The sequence below is a fragment of the Balaenoptera physalus genome, assembly GCF_965194825.1.
Source record: "Balaenoptera physalus genome assembly, chromosome: 11".
Taxonomy (NCBI): Eukaryota; Metazoa; Chordata; class Mammalia; order Artiodactyla; family Balaenopteridae; genus Balaenoptera; species Balaenoptera physalus.
Genome location: NC_138896.1, coordinates 35,535,450 through 35,561,707, shown reverse-complemented (window position 1 = coordinate 35,561,707; position 26,258 = coordinate 35,535,450). Strand labels below are relative to the sequence as shown.

Below are 26,258 nucleotides of genomic sequence, written 5' to 3'. Positions count from 1 at the left end.
ATATTCATTGTTTCTTTTCATCCTCAAAACAACCTGGCAAATGTAATATTATTAGCATCAACCTTTCTCAGATGGTAGAACTGGTTCTGAAGTGAGAGGCCTGTCCCAGAGTCACATAGTGAGTTAGTCACAGGGCTGAGGCCAGAATTAGATTTTTCTACTTGTTGCCAAATTTTTTGAGCCAGATGAAGTAGAAGCATGAGTACACAGAGGTGAATAACTGGCTAATAAGATTTATTTTAAATACTCTTCTGTGGCCCTCCTTCTCTCCCTTTCTGGTCCTCTTGTCTTGAAGGTGCAGGATCTATTCTCTGCTTGTGCAGCAGAACTGGGCAAGCTATGTGACCCACAGCATCATTAGCAAAGCCTGTTTCCCAGGGCACAGGTGAGAGCCCTGCTGGGCTTGGCCCTGGCTCCACTGGAGTGTGGGACTGCCCCTCCCATGAGGAAATCCCTCTACCAAGCCCTGGCCTCCCACCCAGCCAGAGCACAGGTGGACAGGTATTCTCCAACATTCTTCTCCAAGTCTGAGGTGGTGGCCCTGGGAGCTTTCTTTTCCCCTTCACCCTCTTCTTCTCATAAATTGAAAGGCTGCCCTTCATATTGTTCATCATTCGTGAAATCAAAGGTTAAAAAGCAATGGTTCACAATAGGTTTTCAGAAACCATCCTGGCTGGCCTTGTTGCAGTGCAGAGGCTTTAGCTGCCCAGTGGCGCCAGTTATGGGGACCTGTATCTTGGGTGCAACCAGTCCTCCTGGCAGTGTGCGCCCTATTCATTTTGGTCAAACCATGTTCTTCTCTAACACCAAATTTCCAAATTTTTCCAAAAGCACTCACTGTACCTAAAATGAATTTCCTACACCCCAAGCTTTTAGGTAAGGCATAAGATTGGCTGGAAAACTGGGGTTCTGCAGATTTACAAGTGCATGTGATAAAACCCCCGAAAAGTCTACATTTCAAAGTTTTCTGCCTAAATCTTTAAGTAAAATTCATACTCCAGAATGATGTGCTGCGTTCAGCTTGTGGCTTCAGGTATCCCCTGATAGAGCACCACATACTCCCAAGATCAATGCACTCCAGCTTGAAAAGCATAACACCAGGTAAAATATCAAGTAAAGCTACAACCTCTTTTATACAGTGCAGTACCATACGCTAAACACATCTGTGGACCTACTAAATTTTATCTTTCAAAAAAATTATTCCAAAACCAGTGAGCAAAATTAATATGCTAGAAGGCAGTTTTTACCTGTTACTAAACAACATCAGATATATTTCAGAAAAATCAAAGTTCAGAAGAGGCGGAATGTACTTCCTAGTGGAGATGTGCTAAATAACAAATAACCACAAAGATTCTTTTACTTAATTTCCCATGATACAAATTTAGAGCTTTATAAATTCTCACCACCAGTCCTGCAATTCTGCAGTCATGGAGTCATATCACTGATTTGAGTTAAGTAGGAAAAGATGTGTCTAAATTAGTAAGATTCCTGAACTACAGAATTTTGGAAAGAAATGTGATTGATTTTATTTAGCTTTAACTGTACACAGTAACCAGAATTAAGCTACAATAGGTTAACCCAGTAGAGCAGCCTTAAAGGGACAGTGTAAGATGAACTGGATTTACACTGAGCATGTGTTCCTGGAGATTCACCAGAACAGCAGGCACTTCTGTTTAACATCGAAAGTGGCACAGCTTCCATTCACCAGGCCTGCCAAATTATATAATTCTTAAAAAATATTTTCCAATTTATGGGATAAATATTACTTCAAATATTGTGTATAAATGAGACTTTATTGATACCTTGTATTTTACCATTCAAAGTCCCACAATTCAAGTTTTCCTAAAGTGTGAACATACTATATATGACATATTTAAAGGCAATGAAAACAGAGATTCCCCCAGGCTCTTAGTTTAGTGTTAATTTCCTTGATAACCCTCTCCTCAGCAGATGAATCAGAGAGAGACGTGAGTCTGCCTCTATCTGTCCATCCACTATTGAAGAACACTTTCCTGCAGAGTAGGAGCCTGGATTAGTGACGCTGACCAGAGCCCTTGGTGGTGAGCAACACCCAGGAGGAAAGAGTGTTCTCACACCCAGCAGACAAGCTCAGGGCACACCATTCCTTCACCACAGACACTAGGGGAGCCACAGTGAACAGAAACAGCATTCCCAAACAGACAACGGCACTCTCAAATAACAGAGGTGAGCCCACCACTGAGAATCACCAAACATCTGAGGAAAGTCTGTACTGGGAAAGCAACGCACCAAACTCAACAGTAGAAGAACGTTCACATAAAGAGAAAGTACATAGAAAGAAAAGCCAGTGTTTCCAAGAAAGATAATTTTCTTCAGAAGGAAAAGGGAGGAGATCACATGAATAAACAAGAATAGACTTTTTTCATTTCCTACAAATGAAAAATAAAATTGTAAAAACTAAAAACTTAAGAGGTAGGTGATAGAGAATACACATGGCTGAAAAGCAAACCACCACCCTGGAAGACTGAGTAACAGTTTCTTTCAGAACTCGGAACCAAAAGACAAAGAGGTGGGAACTATGAATGGACAGTTGTAATATCTGAAGTATAGGACTGGTAGTTCTGGATCCAGAAGTTCCAGAAAGAAAGAATAAATAAGTTGGAGGGAAGAAAATTAATTTTGAATCATCAAAGAAATTAGCAATGTGATGACCCCTGAGCTTGAATATAAGGGTTTTCAGATTGAAGTGACTGAATGAGAGACAAGAATACATGAATATATGAAAAAATAGCCATACCTAGACAATCAATAGACTCAATGATATAAAATTTCATAAAAAGAAAAAGAAAAAAATCCTAAAAACATCCAGGAAAAAAGGGTATTTCCTAAGAAGAAATAAGAGCCAGATTGACACTGACATCTATTCAGCAACACTGCATACAAAGAGACAATGAAGCAATATCTTCATAGCTATGAGAGAAAGGAATTTTTAACTTAGAATTCTATACCCAGTCAAACTGTCATTTAACTGTGAAGGGGAATGAAAAGCTTCAGAAAGCTCCCCAGTCTTAAACTCTCTCTAAAAACTTATTAGAAGATGATTACCAGCAAAACTAAAAGGGAATCCAAGGAATAGACATAAGTATAGGAAACAGTGATAAGCAAAGAAACAAATATAACTTAGAGATAAGTTTAAGCAAATGCTGATAATGAAAATGATTTTCGACAATCCTGAATAAAATTATCAGTAGATCTCAATACCTAAAGTGCTGGGAGAGTAGGAAAGGCAAAGTAAAAGTGTGCTAAGGTCCCTGCCTGGGGAGAAGAGAGACAGACAGGCAGGCAGATGAAGGAAGTTTAGATGTTGAGAAAAAATACAAATAAGTTTTAATATCTGAATTTAAACCACACAGAGGTGTGTACACCTTGAGAGAGAACATGGAAAGTGGCAAAAACAACAAAGAGCACAGTCAAAGCAACAAGCAGCATGAAAGGAAAAAAAATAGAGAGTATGATAAATAGAAAAAAAAAATCTGAGAGGATAGCTCCAAACACTATTACAGTAATCATAATAAATATCAACAGGTTAAAGTTAACAATTAAATAGCAGGGACTCTGAGTTTAGCTACAAAGGCAAAAGCCAAATATATTTTATTTACCAGACCTATATTTAAAGACAAAATGACACAGGGCAGTTGAGTTAAGAGATTGAGAAAGATAAACCAGATAAAGGCTAACATGAAAAAAATAGCAAAAATAGTTTCAGGAAAAATGGGATACAAGAATAAAAGTATTAAAAAGGACAATGAGGAATGTTTCCTACTGATGAAAGATATGATTCACTAGGACCAACTTGAGCAGCCTGGATAAAAATGCTCTTGCCTGTCATTTTTGAAATCCTGTCATCATCGGGCTGGGCATCTTTGTCAAGTCAGTGAACAAAACAAACAAATCTCCAGCCTTCAATGGAGCTTTTGTTCTAGTAGAAGACAGACAAACAAAGCAACTAGTAAGTAAACTATATAGTACATCAGATGGTGATAAGTGCTAAAACAAATAAAATAAAATAGGGAAGGGTGACAGGGAATGCAGTTTCAATCCGGTACTAATAAAGGAAGGCCTTCCTGAGAAGGGGATACATGAACAAAGACTTCAAAAGAGCTGAGGAAGCAACTAAGCAGATTTCCGAAAGAAGAGAATTCCTGGCAGAGGGCACAGCAAGGGCTCAAGGGGGAAGTGGGCTCAAGATGGGAGAGGCAGTCAGTAATGGGGGGAAAAAACAGACATCCATGAAACACAAACTAAGGTCCCCTCCCCGAATGATTTTAGAAAGGCTCAAAATAAAACACATGGGATGGGCTACCTGAAAAATGACATAACCTGAAACATTACTAAAAAGAAGAGAATTTTAGAAATGTGTGACATCCAGTCAAGGAGACCTGAATTTAGTCTAAAAAGATGCTGTTGGATTGTGACTACAACTAAAATAGCTTAAGCCTACTCAATTATATTCTACCCGCTGTGACGGAAGACAGTATAAAAAGAGAAGGACTTAACAAGTTTAGGGATCTAATGGATAGCATGGTGACTGTAGCTAATAGTATTTATAAATGTTAAAAGCTGCTAAGAGAGCAAATCTTAAATGTTCTCAGCACAAAAAAGAAATGGGAACTACGTGACGAGATGGAGGTGGTAGCTAATACTACGGTGAGAATCATTTTGCAACTTATAAATGTGTCAAATCAACACATATACCTTAAACTTACACAATGTCATGTGCCGATTATATCTCAATAAAGCTGGGAAAAAAGAGAGAAGGGCGTGCTTTGAGTAGGATCCATGAGATAGGAGTCTGGGAGACAATGTGTGTCAATATATTTTCAGCAATGTCGTGGTTGAGGGTGCACTGATCAGTGGACTTGAAAAATGGTTTTACTTAGCAGACATATTTTTCATTTGAATAGTAAAGATAGATATACTTGGGGTTAATTAGGTCATAAAATCACCCAAATGATTTCAGGATCAGAAAGCAACCTTATTACTAGTAGTTTCCCATAGAGACTCCCTACAGAAGGAGAGTGTGCTTATCTAAGGGCTTGAGAGTCTAGTCCCAAGGAGACTTTGCCAACATATGTTAATAAAATGGCACTCCAGTTTATTCGGAATCATTTATTCTCATGTGAGTTTGGTTCCAGTTGTCAGCAGCCTGGCACTACCTGGGTATACAGAAACAAAAGGGACCTAAGCTAAGAGTCAAGCTTTGAAATAGAGTTATTACACAGAGGTAGAGTTGGGTCACCCAGAATTAGGCCTCCCAGGTGTCACAGTCCTTCATCTGTCTAACCATATGTTTGAAACATTGTAGTCAGAAAACAGCACTGGACTTAACAGTTAGACAGCTGTCTAGGACTCTGTTACCACTAGCCACTAACCCTGAGCAATGCTACTTAATCTCTCTAATCCGCAGAGATTTACATATCTTTCAAAATGGGAGTAATAATAGCTATTCTGTCTATCTCACTGGTTTGTTTTGAGGCTCAGAATCTAAATCTAAAACAAACAAGGTGTAAGAATAGAAGGTATTAGTACTGCCATCATCACATGCCCTACAGCCTGAGTATATAATTGATATGCTGAAGCACATTACCACAGTTATCTGAGAATTGAAGGCAAGATGAAAAACCACTAACCCACTGAACAAAATATAGGAAATCCTACCTCTCAGCAACTGGTTTGGCAATGTTTTCAAAAATGGTCTCTTGCTTTGCATCCTGATCAAAAATCCTTTGAAATCTGCAAATGTGAAAACAGTAATTATTTAAAAGCTGAGCCTTCAAACACTATTGGATTAATACATTTTTTTTTTTCTCCTGAAAGCTTTGTAAATTACCTCATATTTACATCACTGGGCTTACCTAACCTAACACAATGTTTGCCCTGTAGCCCCAAACACACTGTACTCTTGTACCCCTGTATACAAATGGTGGGTAAACAGTATTGCTTTGACAAGATCTGCACAATAAATCCCTCTGAAAAACCTCAGCAGCTTTGAACCAAATAATAAACTGTGTGTTTTTTAGCTCTCAAGAGGGACAGTGTCTGCAATTGGCATCAAATTCAAATCTAGATAAGTGCATGAAATGGAAACCCAAGAACAGGATGTAAACAGCCAAAGAATTTCTGATGTCTGACCTGTAAGAAAAGAATGCAGCTGTGAAATGTATGATTTTTGAACTTAGTTCTAAAGTTTTAAACTGAAGTTTATTTTCCATTAATTAGGTACTGCACCATAGTATCAGCTACTTAATTCTTAGGATGGTTTGTTTCATTTTGTTGATCATGAGTCAAAAGTCAAACAGTAAATTAAGACAGACCTGTCCTATAAAGGAAATCTTGATCCGACTGGCAAGGCTCGAGCCATGGGGAGGGGGGATGGTGTCCATTGCACCCTTCTTGCAATGGCACCCTGACTTAGCTTAGTACAGGATCACAGGCACAGCCGAAAACCTGGGGGGAGACTCACAACCTATCCTTATACAATGTGTTAACTCACAACCAGCAAGTATAGCCCCCATTCAAACATCATGAAGAAACAGACAGGGAGCAATACAAACAGGGAGGAAAGGAAAAAAGGGAGAGAGGGCAAGGAGAAGGGGGAGAAAGAGAGAGAGAGAGAGAGAGAGAGAGAGAGAGAGAGAGCATGCATAAGCACAGAGGGCAAAACATTAACAATTGATGAATTTCCCACAAAGGGTAAAGGAGATTTGACTGCATCATTCCTCCACCTCTTCTGCATATTTAAAAGTTTTCAGAATAAAAATTGGGAGAGGGGGTACATTAAAGCAAAACCTTTGAAACACCCAAGTCCTAAGCAGCTTTCCAAGTGCTTAGGAACCTTTGGTGTGTGTGTCTGCCCACACAAGTGAGTTGGGCACATGTTCAAGTAAAGTAGAGACTACATGAAATGTAGGTTTGTTTTCACTACTCGGGAGTTCAGAAGGATGTCTGGAGCTGGGCTGGATATAAAATGGAATGAAATTCATTGTCTTTAATCAACATTAATTTCAAAAGATTCCTATAGCGTATCAACCACCCTTTAGAAGAAGCAGATAATGAAACTATATACAAAGAGAGATTGTAAGGCACTCTGGGTACTCATTTAGCAGGCCAGATTATATTTCAGCAATACTTACTGAGTGTGCCCAGAACACTCCTCAAAACCCTATAGGTGTATGAGGGCTTCAGATAGGAATGTTGAGATAACACGGCTGCTCAGGTGCTCTTCAGAGCGCTAGCCACTGTGATGTCTGAGCACAGACCCAGTGGTGCTTTTAAGTGATGATGCTAAGGCTATTTTGTTTCTTTTACCAGGTTGGTGATGACTGAGCAAATGACTTAGCCATTCCCAACCCCACTTCCTTAAGAGGAATGACATCTACCGCCATGTAAACCAAAGAGATGGCAGGAGTTTCAATAAATCACACATTGTGCATTAAACATAAAATATCATCACCCCCAAACATTTTACTTTATATAATGCAGTTGTATAGTCATCTGGAAAGTCATTATGATCAGCTACCTTCTGAAAACCACTCAAGAGCAAAATAGAATCAAAGAGTTTAATAAGTTCAATATAATCCTTTTCAGAGGAAGAAACTGAGGCCCAGAGAGATAAAGCAACTTACTCATGGCCGTGGAGCTAATCTATAATGTGCCTTGAGACATAATGTAGGTTTCCTGATTCCTAGCAGGTCCTTTCATTTATTCGGAGGTTGTGTAGGCTTTTTCTAAAAACCATTTCAAATGTGGTTAATTGCTTATCTCTTCCCACCCCAAACCTGTTCCTTCCGGTCTTCCTCAACCTGGTAAATGACACCTCCATCCTTTTAAAAGTTCAGTCCAAAACCCTTAAGAGTATATCCTTGACTCCTCTCTTTCCATTACACTCTGTATATGACCCATCAGCAAATTCTGTCAGCTCTGACCTTCAAAATACATCCAGAACCCAACTATATCTCAACATTTCCACTTGCTACTACTCTGGCCCAAGCTGCCACAGTTTCTTGCCTGGTCTCCCTTGCCCCCTCACAGTCTATTTCCACATGCTGGCAAGAATGATCCTGCTCAGACATAAGTGAGATTATTCCATTCTTCTGCTCACAACCCTCCATTACCTTCTCTCAGCACTTTGGGAAAAGTTCCATATGATCTGTCCACTCTGCTGCCCCTTTAACCTTCTTCTTCCCCTCCAGCCCCCTTGCTTACTCTCCTCCAGCCACACAGAGCCCTCACTCTTCTTCAAATGTGCCAGGCACTCTCCCATCCCAGGAACTTCACTCTTGCTATATCTTCAGCCTGGAATTCCCATCCCTCAGGTATCTGAATGTCTCGTTTCCTTACCACCTTCAAGTTTTTGTTAAAATGTACACCTTTCCTGAAGACCCTGTGAAATATTGCAGCCACCCCTCCACTTTGCTGCCCCTCATCCCAGCACTCCTTGTTCCCTTTCCTTGCCTTATTTTTCTCCACAGCACTCAACACTTTCTGATATATACACCTTGCCCGTCCATCTCCTCCCACTCAAATGTAAGCACCTAAGAGCAGAAGCTTGGTGGCATTCCCTGCTGTATTCCTAGCCATTAAAACAGCATGCAGTGGATGGTTAATAAAGATTTATTGATTGCATGAATTTTCTTGGGAGAAAACAGCCTTTAAAATGCTTAAATATTTATCTCTGAACATATGTATTTTACTAATTTCTTTATTTAAAATACTAAAACCAATGTTTTTAATTCAGAGATTTAGAAAGAATGATTAAGAGATTTAAAAATAAGCAGATAGCACTTTTTCAATAAGCATATGTTTAAATTGCACTCTGTTTGTATCTACATAACATACAGAGTACTTCGGACAGGGCCGATGGATAGAAACATGGCCAATTGTTTCTTAGCATTCAAACAGAATCATGCTGAATAAAATGTTTTAGCAAACTGCGGCTTTGTGGAGACAGGCCTAGGGTATCTGTCATTAAGTCATAGCTACTAAGGTATGTAGCATGCTTACACCAGTGGGAGAATGCCCCCTTCAGAAAAGTAAGTCATATATTATAAGGCTACTCCTTAAAGGACAGAATGAAAGGCAATGAGGAGCCAAAAAGACAAGGTTTGGACCATCTCACTATGCAACCTTGTGCTAGCCATCCTGCTTGTACTTACTGTAAAAGGAGACACAAGAAGAAGAAGGGGTGGAGGCGCTGGGAGAGACAGATACATGATAGACAAGGGGGGAGCTGTGAAGACCAAAGAGAATCATCTTTATAAGACAAAGTAATAATAATAATAATTACAACAATAATGAGGGGGGAGGAGAAATAAGAAGTAGAGAGAGAGAGAAAGAGAGAGAGAAACACACAAAAATATCTGAGATGGTTTTATCCAAAGGGCAAGGGCAGGAATAGTCTCAAAATAAGGCCTATGAAAAACAGCATAGAGAGGAATGCAAGAGAGCAATTAGGATTCCTTCAGCAGGACCCAGGAATCTACTACCTAAATTTAGGCCAGAGACTAAATATGGGTTTAACTTGGGCTCAAACTTCTCCAGAAATCAAAAGTGGGGATTAAAGGAAATGATGTCATCTGAAACTGGAGAATAAAGGCAGTAGGAAACAGCCATAATCCCCAAATTCAAGGCCTGGCTTCTAGAATAGTATTCGGACCAAGGGCCCTGATGACAAGCCAGGGGTGGCTATTTGCTACTTGCCACCTGAACCATAGAGTTCTGAACTGTGCTAGAGAAATAAAACGTAACACATAAATATGAGTATATGTGTAATTTAAAATTTTCTAGGAGCCACATTTCTTAAGTGAAATGAAACAGGTAAAATTAATTTTAATAATATATTTTAACACAATATATCCAACATTTTATCATTTTAACATGTAATCAATATGAAAAAATCTTGAGCTATTTTCTATTCTTTTTATTTCATACTAAGCCTTCAAAAACCCTTGATATATCTCATACTTACAGTGCATCTCAATTCAGACCAGCTACACTTCAAGTGCTTAAGAGCTGCATGTGCCTAGTGGCTGGTACACTGGACAGTACTGATACAGAGCATGCATATGTACACATGAGGTCAGTATACCATTTATGTTATTAAGAAGGCTCACCTATACAGCACACATCTTTAATAAAGTTTAGTCATGCACTGAACTTCCTATAAGAGCTATACTATAGTGGGCCAAAAAGGAAAAAGATAACACTTGATAAACAGATATAGTAAAGAAAGGCTGCGATCTTGGGCTCTCCTGTTGGATACAGAAATATACCCCCTTTTTAACTTTGGGCACAGCAATGAAAAGACAACTTGAATTCTATCTACTAGATGAAATAGAGAACTGTGGGCTTCCCTGGTGGCACAGTGGTTAAGAAACTGCCTGCCAATGCAGGGGACACGGGTTCGGGCCCTGGTCTGGGAAGATCCCACATGCTGTGGAGCAACTAAGCCCGTGCGCCACAACTACTGAGTCTGAACTCTAGAGCCCGCGAGCCACAACTACTGAGCCCGCGTATCACAACTACTGAAGCCCATGCGCCTGGAGCCCGTGCTCCACAACAAGAGATGCCACTGCAATGAGAAGCCCACGCACCACAACGAAGAGTAGCCCCGGCTCACTGCAACCAGAGAAAAGCCCACGTACAGCAACAAAGACCCAACGCAGCCAAAAATAAAATAAATTAAATAAATTTTTAAAAAAATAGAGAACTGTACTACATTCTCCCCAAGAACTGGTGCCAATGATTTCACAGTGGCTATTAATGCAGTACAAGAGTTAGTTCAATAGTAAAACAGAAATGAAGATGAAAAAAAAAAGGCTTACTTAAATCTGTAGCTTTCTCGCTTATTATTCACAAATCCATCTGCCAAATCACGAGGTAAGATGATTTCCAAGCTAGGTGTTAATTTTTCATCTTCATCTATGGAATAAATCTGAAAATGTGAAGACAAGTGAATATAAAATGGTAAAATTATGGCTTGAACAATGACCATGTTATTATGACATGCATTGTAATTTATGTGTTTAAAAAACTGCACTTTTCAGATAAAAAGTCATAACATAGCACAATATGGATAATTTTCCTCTTTAGACTCTGTGCACACTCAAACAAATATATGGAACTGAACAAGAGGTAAAACCTAAATCAATGCCCGATCAAAGCTCAAATCCTCTTTGAATGATGTAATATTCAAATTTGAGTATTGGAGTGTCTGTCTCCATTGTTGAGAAGCTAATAGCCCTGAAAACAACAACATATTATCTAAGTATTGCTGTGGAATTATGTACCAGAAATTAACATTTTACTACAACCAATAAGCATTTCTGAGCATTTCCAAAATGCTAGACACAGAGATGAAAGGACTGGGTCTGAGCCTTCTCAGAGAGCTCACAAGAATGCCCTAATTCAAGTTATGTTCAAAGAAGTAAACGCTTCCACGAGACATATTCAAGCATCTGATAAAAGACATGTGGTTTCAAAGGAGACATGTAATTCATGTCTTTGATGTCATTTTCAAGATTCTCCTCCCAGCTCAGCCACTAATTAGAAAATGACCTGGGAGAAATCACTTAACCTCCTTAAGCTGATATGGAAATGAAGGGTCTTAACCAACCGCCTTTACAATTGTAGTATTCCCTGATTCTTTTCTTGGTTACCTACTCCTTTACTTATTGGCCAGGAAAAGCAAGAGTCAAGCCTATAAAGAGATCATGGGGAATAAAGAAAAGTCTACGATTCAATGTCCAAAGACCTGGGTCTAACACTGATCTCAATTTACCAGCTGTGTGACCAGCCACCGCTTTCAGAATCTCGGTACCTTATACATAAAATGAAGAAAACAGAATTGCCTCCATTACAAGATTGCTGCGGGGATCAAAGGATGTCATGGAAATGGAAGCATTTTGTAATGCACCATAAAAAATGTTAGTCATTAGATTTAGAGGTTTTTAAAAAAGACTTCTTGTCTTTCATCAAGAAATAAAATTCCTTCTAACAGGCAATACTTCCTGTTTAAGACCCACTTAGATGCTTGATTATGGGGGAAAAGTCATATTTTTAAATAAGTAAAAGCCTATCTAAATCTCCAGAAAGTCTGAATCATTTTCCTAAGCAGATTTTTATTGAGCCCTCTCATTTAAAATGTGAGAAGCTCATGTAAGAAAAGTCATGCCGTAAAATAAAATTATTTGTAGAAAGTAATGGCATCAGGTCCAAGGCTTTCTGGCTAGGTTCTCTCAAGAGACATTTAAAAATTATATACTATAGGGCACTACATTATTTTTTTTTTAAAGGTTAATGGCTAGACAGGTGAGTTAAAGGGGTGTGTATAAGACATAAAACATACAGGAGTGAGGGGTGCCACACATTTTTTAAAATCTGTGACAGTACTCAGAAGAGAAAAAGGACCAATAGAGTAGGTACTGTGACCCTCAACTCCTCTCATTAAGCCATTCTTTGAGGCATTAAGAAAAGTCCCTAACGAAAAAACTTGTTTAATCTAATAGATTGGCTTTCTACCGTTAGTCATAAAAATATGTGAGATAGAGTAGTTTGTTTTTAATAGGAGACAGATCAAATGCAAGGATGAATATGAAAATATTTCAAAATATACAAAGCACTATACAAATGAAAAGCATTGCCATTGTTAAAATGATCACAGAGCATCTTCTTATGTATCTTTTAATGTATAAATCTATAAATTATCATAATTTAATATATAGTGCCTTAGGGAATACGATTAATGAAGTAATGGAGCCACAAAATGAAAAGAAAAAAAAAAAACACCTTTGAATCACTCTTGGTTTAATGTTACAAGGGGCATTTCTAGTCAGAGAAACAACCACACAATCTTTGGGGGGCAAAAGGATAGGGTGCTAAAAGTGGGATTTCTAAGGAAGAGCAGGGATACTCTCTGCTCCGGGCACAGATGAACTCAAAATTCGTTCATCTGTGTTCTCTTATGTTTGTGTTATGCGGCATAATGTTGCATCTCGGTAAGAATCTGACATTATTAAAATACACTATGATACCTAAAAATACTTCCTGGAGTAGCAAACAAGCCACTCTACAGAATCGCACCAAAGAAATGCAAAAGGAGGCACACTGAAATATTCAAACGTTGCATTTTAAGGAAAGAGGAAGTTCAAATTAAATCCAGCGTTCTCCATCAACCCACCACCACCCCCAGTCCCACTTCTATCCATCTTCTCATGTTACCATATCCAAGCACCTGTTTCTGACTGCTGAGTCAATGTAGACAAGTTCAATATTTTTAGCTAAGAATCTGAGGAGGGCTGGGGGGGCAGGGAAATGTTACATATAATTTTTATAAGTGATGCACTTTTACAACCCTTCTTGAAAATGAATGTAGGAGGAGAGAAAATGGGATGATACCCATGGCTCCTTTCTATACTCTTTATTCCTTAAAATTAAAAAAAAAAAAAGCCAATATTTTCTTTGGAGTCTTCTCATGCATCTTTTCCTAAATGTATTCCACGAATGAAAAGACTGAAGATGATGACGATGACAAGACACTATATTCTCCTTGATTTAAATACATAAATTACATGAGGCAAATGCTAAATTATGAGCTGCTATGATGTCACATATATACATACACACTCTGTAGATATGGGGTAGAGATAAAATATTATTAATAATATGCCCATTCCAGAGACTCGTGAACAGGACTCAGATTGCCCTTGCCTATATCCTTATTTTGTGAGGCAAAAAGGTTTTGTCCCAAGAGCCAAGAGTTTTGGAATAAAGAAATCTTTAATTAAAATCAGGGTTCTGCCACTCACTAGGTGGGTGGCTTGGCCAAATTATTTAACCTGTCTGAGGCTCAGCTTCCTCATCTATAAAATGAAGAAAATGACATCAATCTTGCGGAGTTCTCCTGAGACTCAGGGATAACGCAGACAAAGCATCTAAGTGGTAAGAATGACTATGGTCCTTCCCAGGGAAAGAAAACAACGTTTGAGAAGCATTCAAAGTACAATATCTCTGCTCAGAGTAAAGGTCATGTCTTAACCTTCTTTGTACCCTTTTGAGTTTAGCACCCTAGAGGAAACACCCAGTAATGCTCAGTTAATGTTTTCTGAATAAAAAGTATATGTGTATTCTCTGTGTCAGGATGCATAAATATCTATCCATATCTGCAATGAGTGTATGTCAACGTTCATGCTTCTGTTCCTGATAACAATATAGTCAGTCAACAAATTCTAAGGGCCCATTGCGTGCAGAGCACCGTGTATGCTTTCTGTATCTTTATCTGTAACTATTATCCTATCATCTCAGACGTGGATAGACACGTTTCTCTTGCTTGCACGTTTTGCCTGAGGACGAAAGAGAAGCTTGAGTGTACCTGCGTGGGCAGAGCTGCGTGACTGTCTTCCAGAAAGGTGCAATAACGGTGAACAGCTGAGGCGCGCTCTATGTGAGCGTACACGCAGACGTACCTGCACGTGCACGTGTCTGCCGCTGCGTGAACAAGTGTGTCCGGGGGTACGCATGTGGCTCTGTGAAGGTTAGTCTGGACCCGCAGGGCTGGGCTGGGTGGGAGTGTACTGGGTGTCTGTCTGTCCGCGCCCCTGACAGCAATGCGCTGGGGTCTGCGAGGCTGCCCGGGCTCCGGGTCCAAGTGTGCTGAACTCCGGGCCCGCATCCAGCGCCTGGCGCCGAACCACTCACCCCGGCCCAGGCCCCTCGCTTGCCGCCCCTCCCCCGGTCTGGGAGGCCCCGCCGCGCCGGCGCCCGTGCTGCTCCGACCCGTACCCCTTGTTGCTGCTTCCGGACAGTGGGCTTCACCCTGGCGAAAATTTGGATAGTCTGCTTCACCATCTCCTCCTCGGTTTTTGCACTGACCCTTGACCTCTCTCTCAGGCCGTGGCTTCCAAAACTTCTGACTCCCGCCACCTCAGGCGAGACGAAGCCTTAGCAACAGTAACTAGGGACACTACCCAAGGAGCACCGCGCCAACCAGGACCTCCTCCTCTCCCTAATTGGTTGCTGACGGGTTGGGGAGGCCCGAAGGGAAGGATTGAGGGTGGGGCGGGGCCGAGCCTAGCGGGGAGAGCTGCGCATGCGCACGGTCAGGTCTGACATCTGGCTTATCGCCAGAGCTGGCCAGGAGAGTGGTTTAATGGGGTGGTAACCGTCGTGCCTTGCTAGTTCTTCAATCCATTCTTTCTCTCTGCCAACACCTCTTTTTAGCACTGAAGTCATTCTGGTTTTTATTATTCATTCATTGAAGAAATGGCACTTGATCTGTGACAGCAATATACTGGCCCTGGATCCTGAGCTGAGCAAAACTTCCTGTGCCCACTTGGAGATTAGGGTCTGATGAAGGAGACAGAGTTTTAATAGGAAATTACAAGTTATGTTGGGGTAAGCGCGGGGTTCTGTGGAAGGACACCTCATCTAGTTCTGTTTTGGAAGAGGCCAAAGTTGGAGGAAGGGGGACTGTTTCCCATGCAGTGGTCCTGTCATGAAAGGATGGGCTCTGGTGTGCACTGTTGGTGGGAATGTGAGTTGGTACAGTCACTATGGAAAACAGTGTGCACGTTCCTTAAAAAATTCAAAATAGAACTGCCATGTGATCCAGAAATTCCACTCCTGTGTATATATCCAAAAGAATTGAAATCAGAGGGATAGTTGCACTCCCATGTACACAGCAATATTAGCCAAGATATGGAACCAACCTAATTGCCCACTAATGGATGAATGGATAAAGAAAATGTGATATATATAATGGGATATTATTTTATATATATATTATGTTTTATGTTTATAATGGGGATATATATGAAGATTATTCTGCCAAAAAAGAAGGAAATCCTGCCATCTGCAGCAACGTGGATGGGCATTACGCTTAGTGAAATATGTTGGAAAAGACAAATACTGTATGCTCTCACTTATATGTGGAATCAAAAAAAGGTGAACTCATAAAAACAGAGAGTGGAATGGTAGTTTCCAGGGGCTGGGGGGTGGGGGAAATGGGGAGATATTGGGCAAAGGGTAGGAACTTCCAGTTATAAGTTCAAGGGACTTAACATACAGCATGGTAACTATAGTTAACAATATCATGTTATATATTTGCTAAGAGAGTAAATCTTAAATGTTCTTATCAGGAAAAAAAGTAATAATGAGGTGATAGAGTTGTTAACTAGCCTTATTGTGATAATCATTTCATAATATATGCATGCATCAAATTATCACATTGTATACCTTAAACTTATATGTCAATTATATCTCAGTAAAGCTGGAAAATAAGTAAGTAAATAAGTAAATAACAAAAAGAAAAGAGGGGCTCCTCAAAAGACACTGTTAACACATGGAAAGTTGTTCCACATCATTATCCACCAGGGCAATACACGTTAAAAACCACAATGAGATATCACTACACACCTATCAGAATGGCTAAAATTAAAAATAGCCGCAAAACCAGATGCTGACAAAGATACAGAGAAACTGAATAACTCATACATTACTGGTGGGAATATGTAATGTGAATCATATCATAGATAATTGTACAGCTACTCTAGAAAACAGTTGGGTAGTTTTTTACAAAACTAGAGATGCAGCTACTATAAGATCCAGCAATTATGCTCGTGGGTATTTATCCCAGAGAAATGCAAACTTGTGTTCACACAAAAATCTATACATGCGTGTTCATGGCAGCTTTATTCATAATAGCTCCAAACTGGAAACAACTCAGATGTCCTTCAACCACTGAAAGGTCAAACAAACTGTGGAATACTAGTCGGCAATAAAAATGAAGAAACTACTGATACATATAACAACCTGGATGAATTTCCAGGGAATTATGGTGAGTGAAAGAAAACAGACTCAAAAGTTAAATACTGTATGATTCCATTTATATAACATTCTTGAAATGTCAAAATTATAGAGATGGAGAGCAGATTAGTGGTTGCCAGGGGTTAGGGAGGTGGGGGGGGGGGGGCGGGTGAGGTGGCTACGGCTCTAAAAGGATCTTTGTGATGCACTGCTCTGTATCTTGACTACGGTGGTGGTCACAGAAATCTATATATGTGATAGAACCGCGCACACACATACGCGTGCATATAAAATTGCTCAAAGTTTAGTAAGATTGAATAAGATGGACGGATTGTATCAACATTCATTCCTTGGTTGTGATATTGCACTATAGTTATGAAAGATGTTACCAGTGGGAGAAACTGGGGGAAGAGGATGCAAGATCTCTCTGCTTAATTTCTTATAATTGCACGTGAATCTACAATTATCTCAAAATAAAAAGGTTTTAAAAAGAAACTCTTGGAGAATGAAAAGACAAACCGCAAACTGGGAGAACATTGCTGCAAAACACATACCTGATAAAGGACTGGCATCTGGAATACTTAAAAACTCTTAAAACTTAATAATGAATAGGAAAACAAACTACACGATTTGTTTTTTTAAGAGGGGTGTCAAAGCATTAAACAGACATTTTCCACTATAAGGATGGCGAGTACATGAAAGATGTTCAACATAATTAATCATTAATGAAATGAAAAATTAAAAGCACAATCAGATACTATTACACACCTTTTAGAATGGCTGAAAAGAAGAAGATAAGCTGGCATTAGCAAGAGCTGGCATGGATGCAGAGTATCTGGAACTCTCAAACATGGCAGGAGAGAATGCAAGATGGACCAGCCACTTTGCAAAACAGTTTTCTACTTTCTTATATATAAAATTGTATATATACTTACCATGTGACCCAGCAATCCTAACTTCTAGGTGTTTACCTAAATGAATTGAAAACTGATGTTCACACAGAAAGGCAAACAGGAATGATTATTGTGGTTTTGTTCACAATTGCCAAAAGCTGAAACAAAGCAAATGTTCTTCAACTGCTGAATGGATAAACAGACTGGTACCTCCACACAATAAAAAGAAATGGACTGCTGATGCCTGTAACAACATAGGTGAATTTCAGATTTATTATGTTGAGTGAAAGATGCCAGAGGCAAAGTTACACACTTTAAAATTCCACTTTTATGACACACTGAAAAAGCAAAACTATAGGGATAAAACCACTGACCAGATCAGTGGTTGCCAAGGGCTGGGGGTAGGGAAAGAGGTTGATTACAAATGGGCATGGGAGAGTTTTTTGGGGGGTGATGGAATGGTTTCATATCTTGATTTTAGTTGTGGTTACGTGACTATATACATTTGTCAAAAGTCATAGAACTATCTATACACTTAAGGGGTAAATTATACTGTATATAAATTGTACTATTATAAGAAAAGCAAAAAAAAAAAAAGAAATAGAGGATGGGGAATGAACAGGTGTGGCAGTAGTGGGAATGGAGAAGAGGAGAGAACCAGGTATTTATGAAATAGATTTTAAGGACTTTTTCACCTGGTGCTGTGTGGAAAGGAAGAAATGACTCAAGATTGGGCAATTGGGTTGTTTTCATACGTTGGCTTTTGTGAATCATGCTTCAGGGAACATGGGAATGCATGTATCTCTTCAAGATGCTGGTCTCATTTTCTTCAGATATATTCCCAGGAGTACAACAACCTGTGTCCATCTACGAACGAATGGATAAAGAAGATGTGTTGTATATACATATACAAAGGAGTATTATTCAGTCATAAAAAGAAGGAAATTGCAATTTGCGATAACATAGATGAAGGTAAGTGAAATAAGTCAGACAGAGAAGGACAAACACTGTATAGTATCACTTGTGAGTGGAATTTTTTTTAAAAGTCAAACTTATAGAAACATGGAGTAGAATGGTTGTTACCAGGGATTGGAAGGTGGGGGAAATGGAGAGATGCTGGTGAAAGTTTCAGCTGTAAGTTCTGAGGACCTAATGTATAGCATGGTGACTATAGTTAATAATACTGTGTTGCATACTTGGAATTTGCTAAGAGAATAGATCTTAACATCTCAGCACCAAAAAAAATTTTTAAAGTAACTATGTGAGGAGATGGATGTGTTAATTAACTGGATTGTGGTAAATATTCCACAATGTATACCTATATTAAATCATCCCACTGTACACTTTAAATATATACAATTTTATTTTTCAATTATACCTCAATAAAGCTGGAGGGAAAAGACTGGGCAATTGGGTGTGTGGTGCAGGTACTCACATGAGCAGGTAAAATAGATCAGAGCAGGAAAGAGGAGCGAAAGGAGTTGGGGACGTCTCAATTTCAAGTGCCTGTGGGACTTCAATCCATAGTTGGATAAAGTTTAGGAGAAAGCTACGGCTGAAAATACGGAATGGGGAGTCATCACAGGGTTGTTTTTTTTTTTTTCCAGAAGGTGATCAAGTCATTTACAAGGACGGATGCTGCAATCCTCACAACACTGACGGTTGGAGCTGTAAGCAGGGCTACAAAGGAGGCTGGAAGAGCAGCTGGAGTGATGGTCTGAGGCAGAAAGGAGAATGTTGTAGCATGAAAGCCAAGGGGAGAGGACGCTTAAGAAGAAGAAAGTGTCCAACAGTGTCGGATACTAAAGAAGATGCACTGAAAAATGTCCATGCAATTTAGCAACTAGGAGGTCACTGGTAACCTAGACAGCGGCTTCAGTGGAGCGATGGGGTCAGAAGTCAAGATTACAGGAGGCCCAGGAGTAAAGGAGAGGCTACCGTTCCAGAAGCTTGCTGCTGAAGGGTTGTGAAGAAGTAAAACACAGGGTGAAAGCTCGAGGAACCCAGGGTAAGGAAGGGTCTTTTGTTTGTATCTAAGGGGGTAAAACCAATAAGGAAGGGGAGGTTGAAGGTACAGGAAGAGAGAAGATAATGTGAATAATTGGCATTATACCAAGATGGTGCAATGGAAGAGGCGAGGGAGCCAAGGGTATTCATAAAAGATCGTTTTACATGTTGAATCATGGAGTCTAGGTTGCTTAGAGCTGCTAGTGACGTTTGACATGGAGGAGTGTTATGAGGTTTGGAGGGACAGTGATGGGTCCAGCATGTGGGGAATTTACACTTCTTGTCTGAGCGCCAGGCCACGTGACCAAATGCATTGATGGGGAGGAAGTGTGTGTTCAGATCTCGCTTCTGTCATACCTAAGGGTGTGACATTGGGCAAATTATTTATGTTTTTAAGTCTCAGTTGTCTCATCCAATAAATGGGGATGGATAATAACAACAGCTATGTCGCTTAGTTGGGAAGATTACGTGTGGATACGCATATAAAACGATTACTGTCAGGTGAATAGAGAATGCTCAGTACCCAAAGGGTTCTGACCTCTGGACTGGATTCCTTTGATTGTAAACACCTCCTAAGGGGTGGAAACTGCAACATATATATGGATAGGAGACATACCAGGGATTACAAACTCACATCTCCTGGGGCCAGACCGATGGAGTAAGCATGTCAAGCAGACAGGTATATGACAATAGGCGATGGTCCTGTCAACTGGAGACTCTGTGCCCCCAACTAAAAATATTCGCATTCAAAATAGCTAAAGTTACAAGGCTTCCCAAATAAAGCACGACTGTGAGCCCCCAGCTTACAACCTCTGTTCCTGTTGCTGGTATAGCTGACTTCAGTAACTCCCAGGCCCAGTGCCTCTGACAGGTTTACCAAAATTTCAAACAGATGGCTCTAATGGGTATTAAATAAGTTTTGAGATTAAATCTCCAAGTTACAGTGTCTTTCCCACAACTATTAATAGGCTGACATTCACTATTATTATTTGCACCTTATCCACTTGCTTAAATATGGGAATTAAGATGCCTTCAAATTGTTTAAAAGATTCTTGAGCTCTGCAGTTGCCAAAATAACATATAACTGCACCAGGAAAAATAGCCAGGGTTTATAAGCCTCAAATCTGAAAGAAATTAAGCTGTGCCTGAAATGAATTAGTCTATAAGCAAGTTAGTTGGGTTTTGTTTGTTTGATGGTATGTTTGTCAAGAAAAATTGAAACAGTGATCCGGTACTAGTTTTCAACTAGCTCTTTAAGCTGTTGATACTACAACTATAAAATGCGTTAATCTTCTTTGTAGGTCTGAAGAGGGACCAGTTAAAATTTTATTTATTTATTTATTTATTTATTTATTTATTTATTTATGGCTGTGTTGGATCTTCATTTCTGTGCGAGGGCTTTCTCTAGTTGTGGCAAGTGGGGGCCACTCTTCATCGCGGTGCGCGGGCCTCTCATTATCATGACCTCTCTTGTTGTGGAGCACAGGCTCCAGACGCGCAGGCTCAGCAATTGTGGCTCATGGGCCTAGTCGCTCCGCGGCATGTGGGATCTTCCCAGACCAGGGCTCGAACCCGTGTCCTCTGCACTGGCAGGCAGATTCTCAACCACTGCGCCACCAAGGAAGCCCCTGGGCTGGTAATTTTGATATAGAATATGTACCTAAAATTACCTAATTGCAGTAAACTTCTCCTTCCTCTATTTTATTCCGTGGCTTTGGGGGAATTATGATTGTTTGTTCAAAAATCTTTCACTGCCATAGCATCCCCCTTTATTATCAGATGAGCAAGCATGTTCAGACAGGAGTGGTAGGGCCTCCACGAACAGGAGAGAAAACATTTGATTGGGGTCTTCTCCTATTACTTTACTCCAAGGGGCAAGACAAGGAACCAGAATTTTGCTGTTTATTAGTAAATAGCATTATTAATAGAATAAAAGTCAACCGATGTAAACTGTCCCTCTACTCTCTTGAAAGCTGCTCTTATCCATAATAAGAACTCAAGAATATGTTTGGGGATGATGGATAGGACGTCAGGCATGATTCCTTCATGCTTGCTGAGGGTCCCTGACTGAGGATCCCATGGAAAGGAGTTGAAAGCTAAGGAAGAAAGCATATTTTCTGTGGTGGATGCTTTCCTTGAAAATCCCCTTGTCAGCCGAGCTCCAGCTCATCAGTCGTATGAATGGTCAGTATCAGAGGGATCCCCTCATACCTGGCAGAATAAAAAAGCCACTTATTCCATTGTTTCTGAATCAAGTGGAGAATACATAGAGCATTTTCTGGTACTCATTAAATGCAGAATAATAACAACACGCTGTTAAATTGCAGAGCAAGGGTACCACAAAATCTGTAATATATAATGTCAGCAAAGAATTTTCTTTTGAGAATATGTTCAGCTAATTTAAAGCATAATTGCATTACCATAACCATCTTCACACACAGAGCAGAGTGGAATTCATAAAACTTTACCAGCACTTGGGTTTATAGGATCCCAGTGGGAATCACTGGGTTTGGTAAACTGGCACGACCTCCCTTTCCCTATCAGATGGTGGATGCAGATTTTTGACGTTATAGTGGGACCTCTCTCGGGTTCACCTCTCTCTGGCTGAGAGGCAGAGGCTCCTTTCCTCCTGCTTTGCCTGATCCTATTCCTGCAGCTCTCCTGTGGCTCTCACTGAACAGCGACATCAAAGTCATTTATGGCTGGAAGCTGGTGGCCAGCCATATGGAATTACAGCCCAGGCTCTCGCCGGATTACAGAGTGTAGCATATGAACCAAATGACAGTGCCATGGCAAGGAGGAAAGGCTGGTAAAGCCTCCAGTTTTGAATGGAAAATATGACTGTTTGTGTATTTATGCGCAGGCTCCTCATAAACAACCTGAATGTTTCACCAACATTCCCATGAAGCAAGGGATGGGCCGAGTTAAAATAGCTCCAGGATGCCTCTCTTCTAAGTAAATTACCCACACTGTCCTATCTCCTCCGGGTGTTTACTTTAACGTGTTTCCCTGCATATTTCAGAACTCAAGAAATGCTTACCGACAAATACCATAACTTAAGACATAAAAGAAAATGGCTCACATAGCAGAGTTCCTTTATCAAATGCATTATTATTGCCCCAAAGTCTAACAACACCTTACCCATCCTGGATGTAGCTCTTTAGCAATCTCATCTGCCTGCATCTCCACCTCCTCCTCTCCTATGCGCTTCTCAATTCCTGCAGTCTGACTTTCATCTCCCACACTCCACAGAACCTGTTTAAACTTTGCACCTCCAGAGTGATACCTTTTTGTGTATACATCCTGGAATAACATCACGATAGACCGACGCAGTTGCCCAGGCTTGACCTCAGAGTTGCTCCTCGCTGCTTCCTCACTCTGAGATAGCTATATCCAGACAGTTTCCAAGTCCTGGTGATCCTACCTCCTAAATATCAATAACTTTTGTCTCTTTCCAGTCAACTCCATGCTTGCTACTTATTGCCTTAATGTGGCTCTTAGTCCTCTGCCAGCATTAGCAAAGATCTCCCAACTGCTTTTCTTGCCTCTAATCTCATTCCTCCTTTATTTCATCATTTACACCTGCTACAGGATTAGCTTTATACAATGCCAATAAGTTCACATCACTCCTTGTTTGAAAACCACCAATCCTTCCCTGTTACAAATAGAATCGAGTCCAAAGAGCCTTCATAACCTGGTCCCAAACTGTCTTTACATCAACTTCACAGCCCTTATCATGTCCTCCACCCCTACTTCCCTGACCCTCGACTCCAGCCACTGATTTCCCACAGTTCCCAAACTTGCCATGCTTTGGCATGTCTCTGTGCCTTTGTCTGTGCTTTTCCTACTGTTTCCAGTGCCCTTTCCACCTTGTTCATTAGGAATACTCAACTCACCTTTCAAGACCCAGCTCAAATGCCACCTGCTCTATAAAGACCATTGCCCCCATCTCCCCTTGGCAAAGTTAGTGACCCTTTTCTGTGCAGCTACATCTTATACGTCCCTTTGTAATAGCACTTATTGTTCTATCAACATTGCCAGTATGTATCTGTCCCCCCTTCGTGCCAGGGATTATTTAAAACTTCAACTGTTTCCTGTTTCTGTCTCTGTATTCCCAGTGACTAATAAGGCTTTACGCACATACCAGAGATTTCTACATGCCTCATGAATGAATGAGTGCATGCATAACTCATTGCAAGGAATCAATAAAATGAAACCTCTCCAATTTAAAATTTTTATCTGAGGCTCATATTTCCATGGTGAAAATCCTCCTCCTCTTCTCTCGCCCCAGAGAACAAAGGTAACTGGCAGACTGAGTATACACTGAAGAGGAGAAAGAGTTAGAAGCAAATACAGCATCACCATTTCCATTTCTGAACCCTCTTTCTTCAGGCACAAAAAGATGGTTACCAATTTCCCAGGGTGATAAAGAGAGCACATTAACATTCGTGTCAGTGGACAAGAACAGAAACAGAGTGAAAAGTATAAAAGCAAAGTAGTCCCATTGTTAAGTCAGTGAGTTTCACCCAGGGTGTCTGGGAAGCACTTAATGAATCTCGGAATAAACTTGTTTTTAATTTTAAAAAGAATGCACTGTTTATGAATGACTAATTAAATGTTTATTCACCTTCTTTTGTTTCACATTAAAAAGGGTTTGTTTGGAAGTTTGACATAGGCAGTCGTTGGCACTTCGATAAACTGCTCTTCCTTCTCTCCCATGAGTTTTACTCCCCCGAACGCTAGAAGTATGTTTCCTAAAATACACAGCCTCTTGCCCTTTTCTCCCTCCTCTTTTCCCAGCCCAGTGTTCAGGGCCAGGTGAAGCATCACTTCCTCTGAGAAGCCTCTCCTGATCCTCTCAAACTCCATACAGCGCTCTAGCTCCGAGTTCCCTTAGCATCCTGTATCCTTACACCACACTGTCATTATTACTTATAACAGGCACTACGTACTCACCATGGTTGAGATTCAACCATTGTGTTGTGTGCATAAATAGTCTGTTCTTTTGATTCGCTGCTAGTAGAGTCCATGGGTTAGATGTGCCGCGGTTTGTTTATTCATTCATCCAGGGTAGGACGTAAGTCTTCATTTCTCAAGGGTTCATGCCTAGTAGTAGCATTGTTGGGTCATGGGGTTAGTGTATGATTAAATTTGTATTAACGCCTAAAAATTGTTTTCCAAAGTGACTATACCATTATGCCCTCTAAACAGCAATATTTGAGAATTTTAACTTCTTTCTAGACTCATCAGCACTTGGTACGGACACTCTTAAAACACTTTCTAGACATTTGATAAGTCCTGGTATCTCACGTGGTTATAATTTTCATTCTCCTAGTGACAAATGATGGTGAGCCTCTCTTTACGGGCTTATTTGGCATGTATATGTCTTTGATGAAGTGTAAACCTTTTGGCCACTTTTTAATTGAGTTATTTGCTTTTTGTTGAGTCTATACATATATACATATATTATATATGATTTATGAATATTTTCTCCAAGTCTGTAGTTTATCTCTTCATTCTCCGAACAGTGTCTTTCACAGAGCAAAAGTTTTTAAAATGTTAATGAAGTCTAATTTATCTTTTTTTATGGCTCATGCTTTTTGGTGTTAGATCTAAGAACTCTTTGCCTAATTCATGGTCATAAAGATTTTCCTCCTATTTTTTTTCTAAAAGTTTTATAGCTTGACATCAATAGTCTTACATTTAGGCTTATGATGCATTCTGATACATTTTAAATTAATTTTTTATAAGGTGTGAGGTACATGGAATTGAATTGAATGTCTTTGGAGACATTTTGCCTTTACCTTAGAACACCCTGCTTCCAATTCAACCACTGCAAGACTTAAGATGTCCCATTTTCTTATGTCATAGTTATAACTCTAGTGAGAATCTTTGAGGCTGGGCAAATTTGAACTGAAGAAAGGCTTAATTTTAATCAGACAAGCTGACAGCAACGAATATTAATAAAGAAGAGATAGTGCAGATACGAAAATATCTAGTCCTTGCTTTGACAAGTATTGGTTGGCAAAATCAACATACAGTATGTGTTTATCTGTATGTATGCATCTGTTCATTTATACACTCTCTCACACACGCACACACAGGCGCATCTACAGACTCTTAAATATTTCTGAGTTATTGCCTCTCCTTAGAGCTTTAAACCATAATTTTACTTGTTCAGAAATTCCAGCTACCCTTTTCCCAGAGGCAGGAGATTTTGGTTAGTGGCTTTAGAGTTTGTCACAAACTGTCACATTCTTCAGTTTATAAAATGACCTTGACTTGGGTAGACCAAAGATGGATTTTCCATTACATCATTTAGAAATGGATAGGCCTTTCCATAAACACACTTAGACAATTTATCCCAACTTTTACTTTTTTTTCTATTTCATTTTCATGTTTTAATGGCCCTTTTGCTGGCAACCAGCACATCCCTTTGGGCACCGTTGGCAACGTCAAGAAGCTTGAGTGCATTTGCCTTGCCCTGAATCAGCCAGGATGGCAGAGTGTCTTCTTTGC

At 40.0% G+C, this 26,258-nt stretch overlaps 1 protein-coding gene across 1 annotated transcript in view; it reads right to left on the bottom strand.

Annotated features, from left to right (window-relative positions):
- Positions 1 to 14,936, bottom strand: part of KIF6 (kinesin family member 6) — a 404,162-nt gene extending 389,226 nt beyond the window's left edge. The window contains exons 1-3 of the mRNA XM_082414114.1: positions 14,818 to 14,936; positions 10,863 to 10,972; positions 5,698 to 5,772 (exon numbers count right to left, since the gene is read on the bottom strand). Coding sequence (XP_082270240.1) covers positions 5,698 to 5,772; positions 10,863 to 10,972; positions 14,818 to 14,883 — 251 coding nt within the window. The 5' untranslated portion in view covers positions 14,884 to 14,936. The remainder of the gene's footprint in view (positions 1 to 5,697; positions 5,773 to 10,862; positions 10,973 to 14,817) is intronic.
- Positions 14,937 to 26,258: the final 11,322 nt, after the last annotated feature.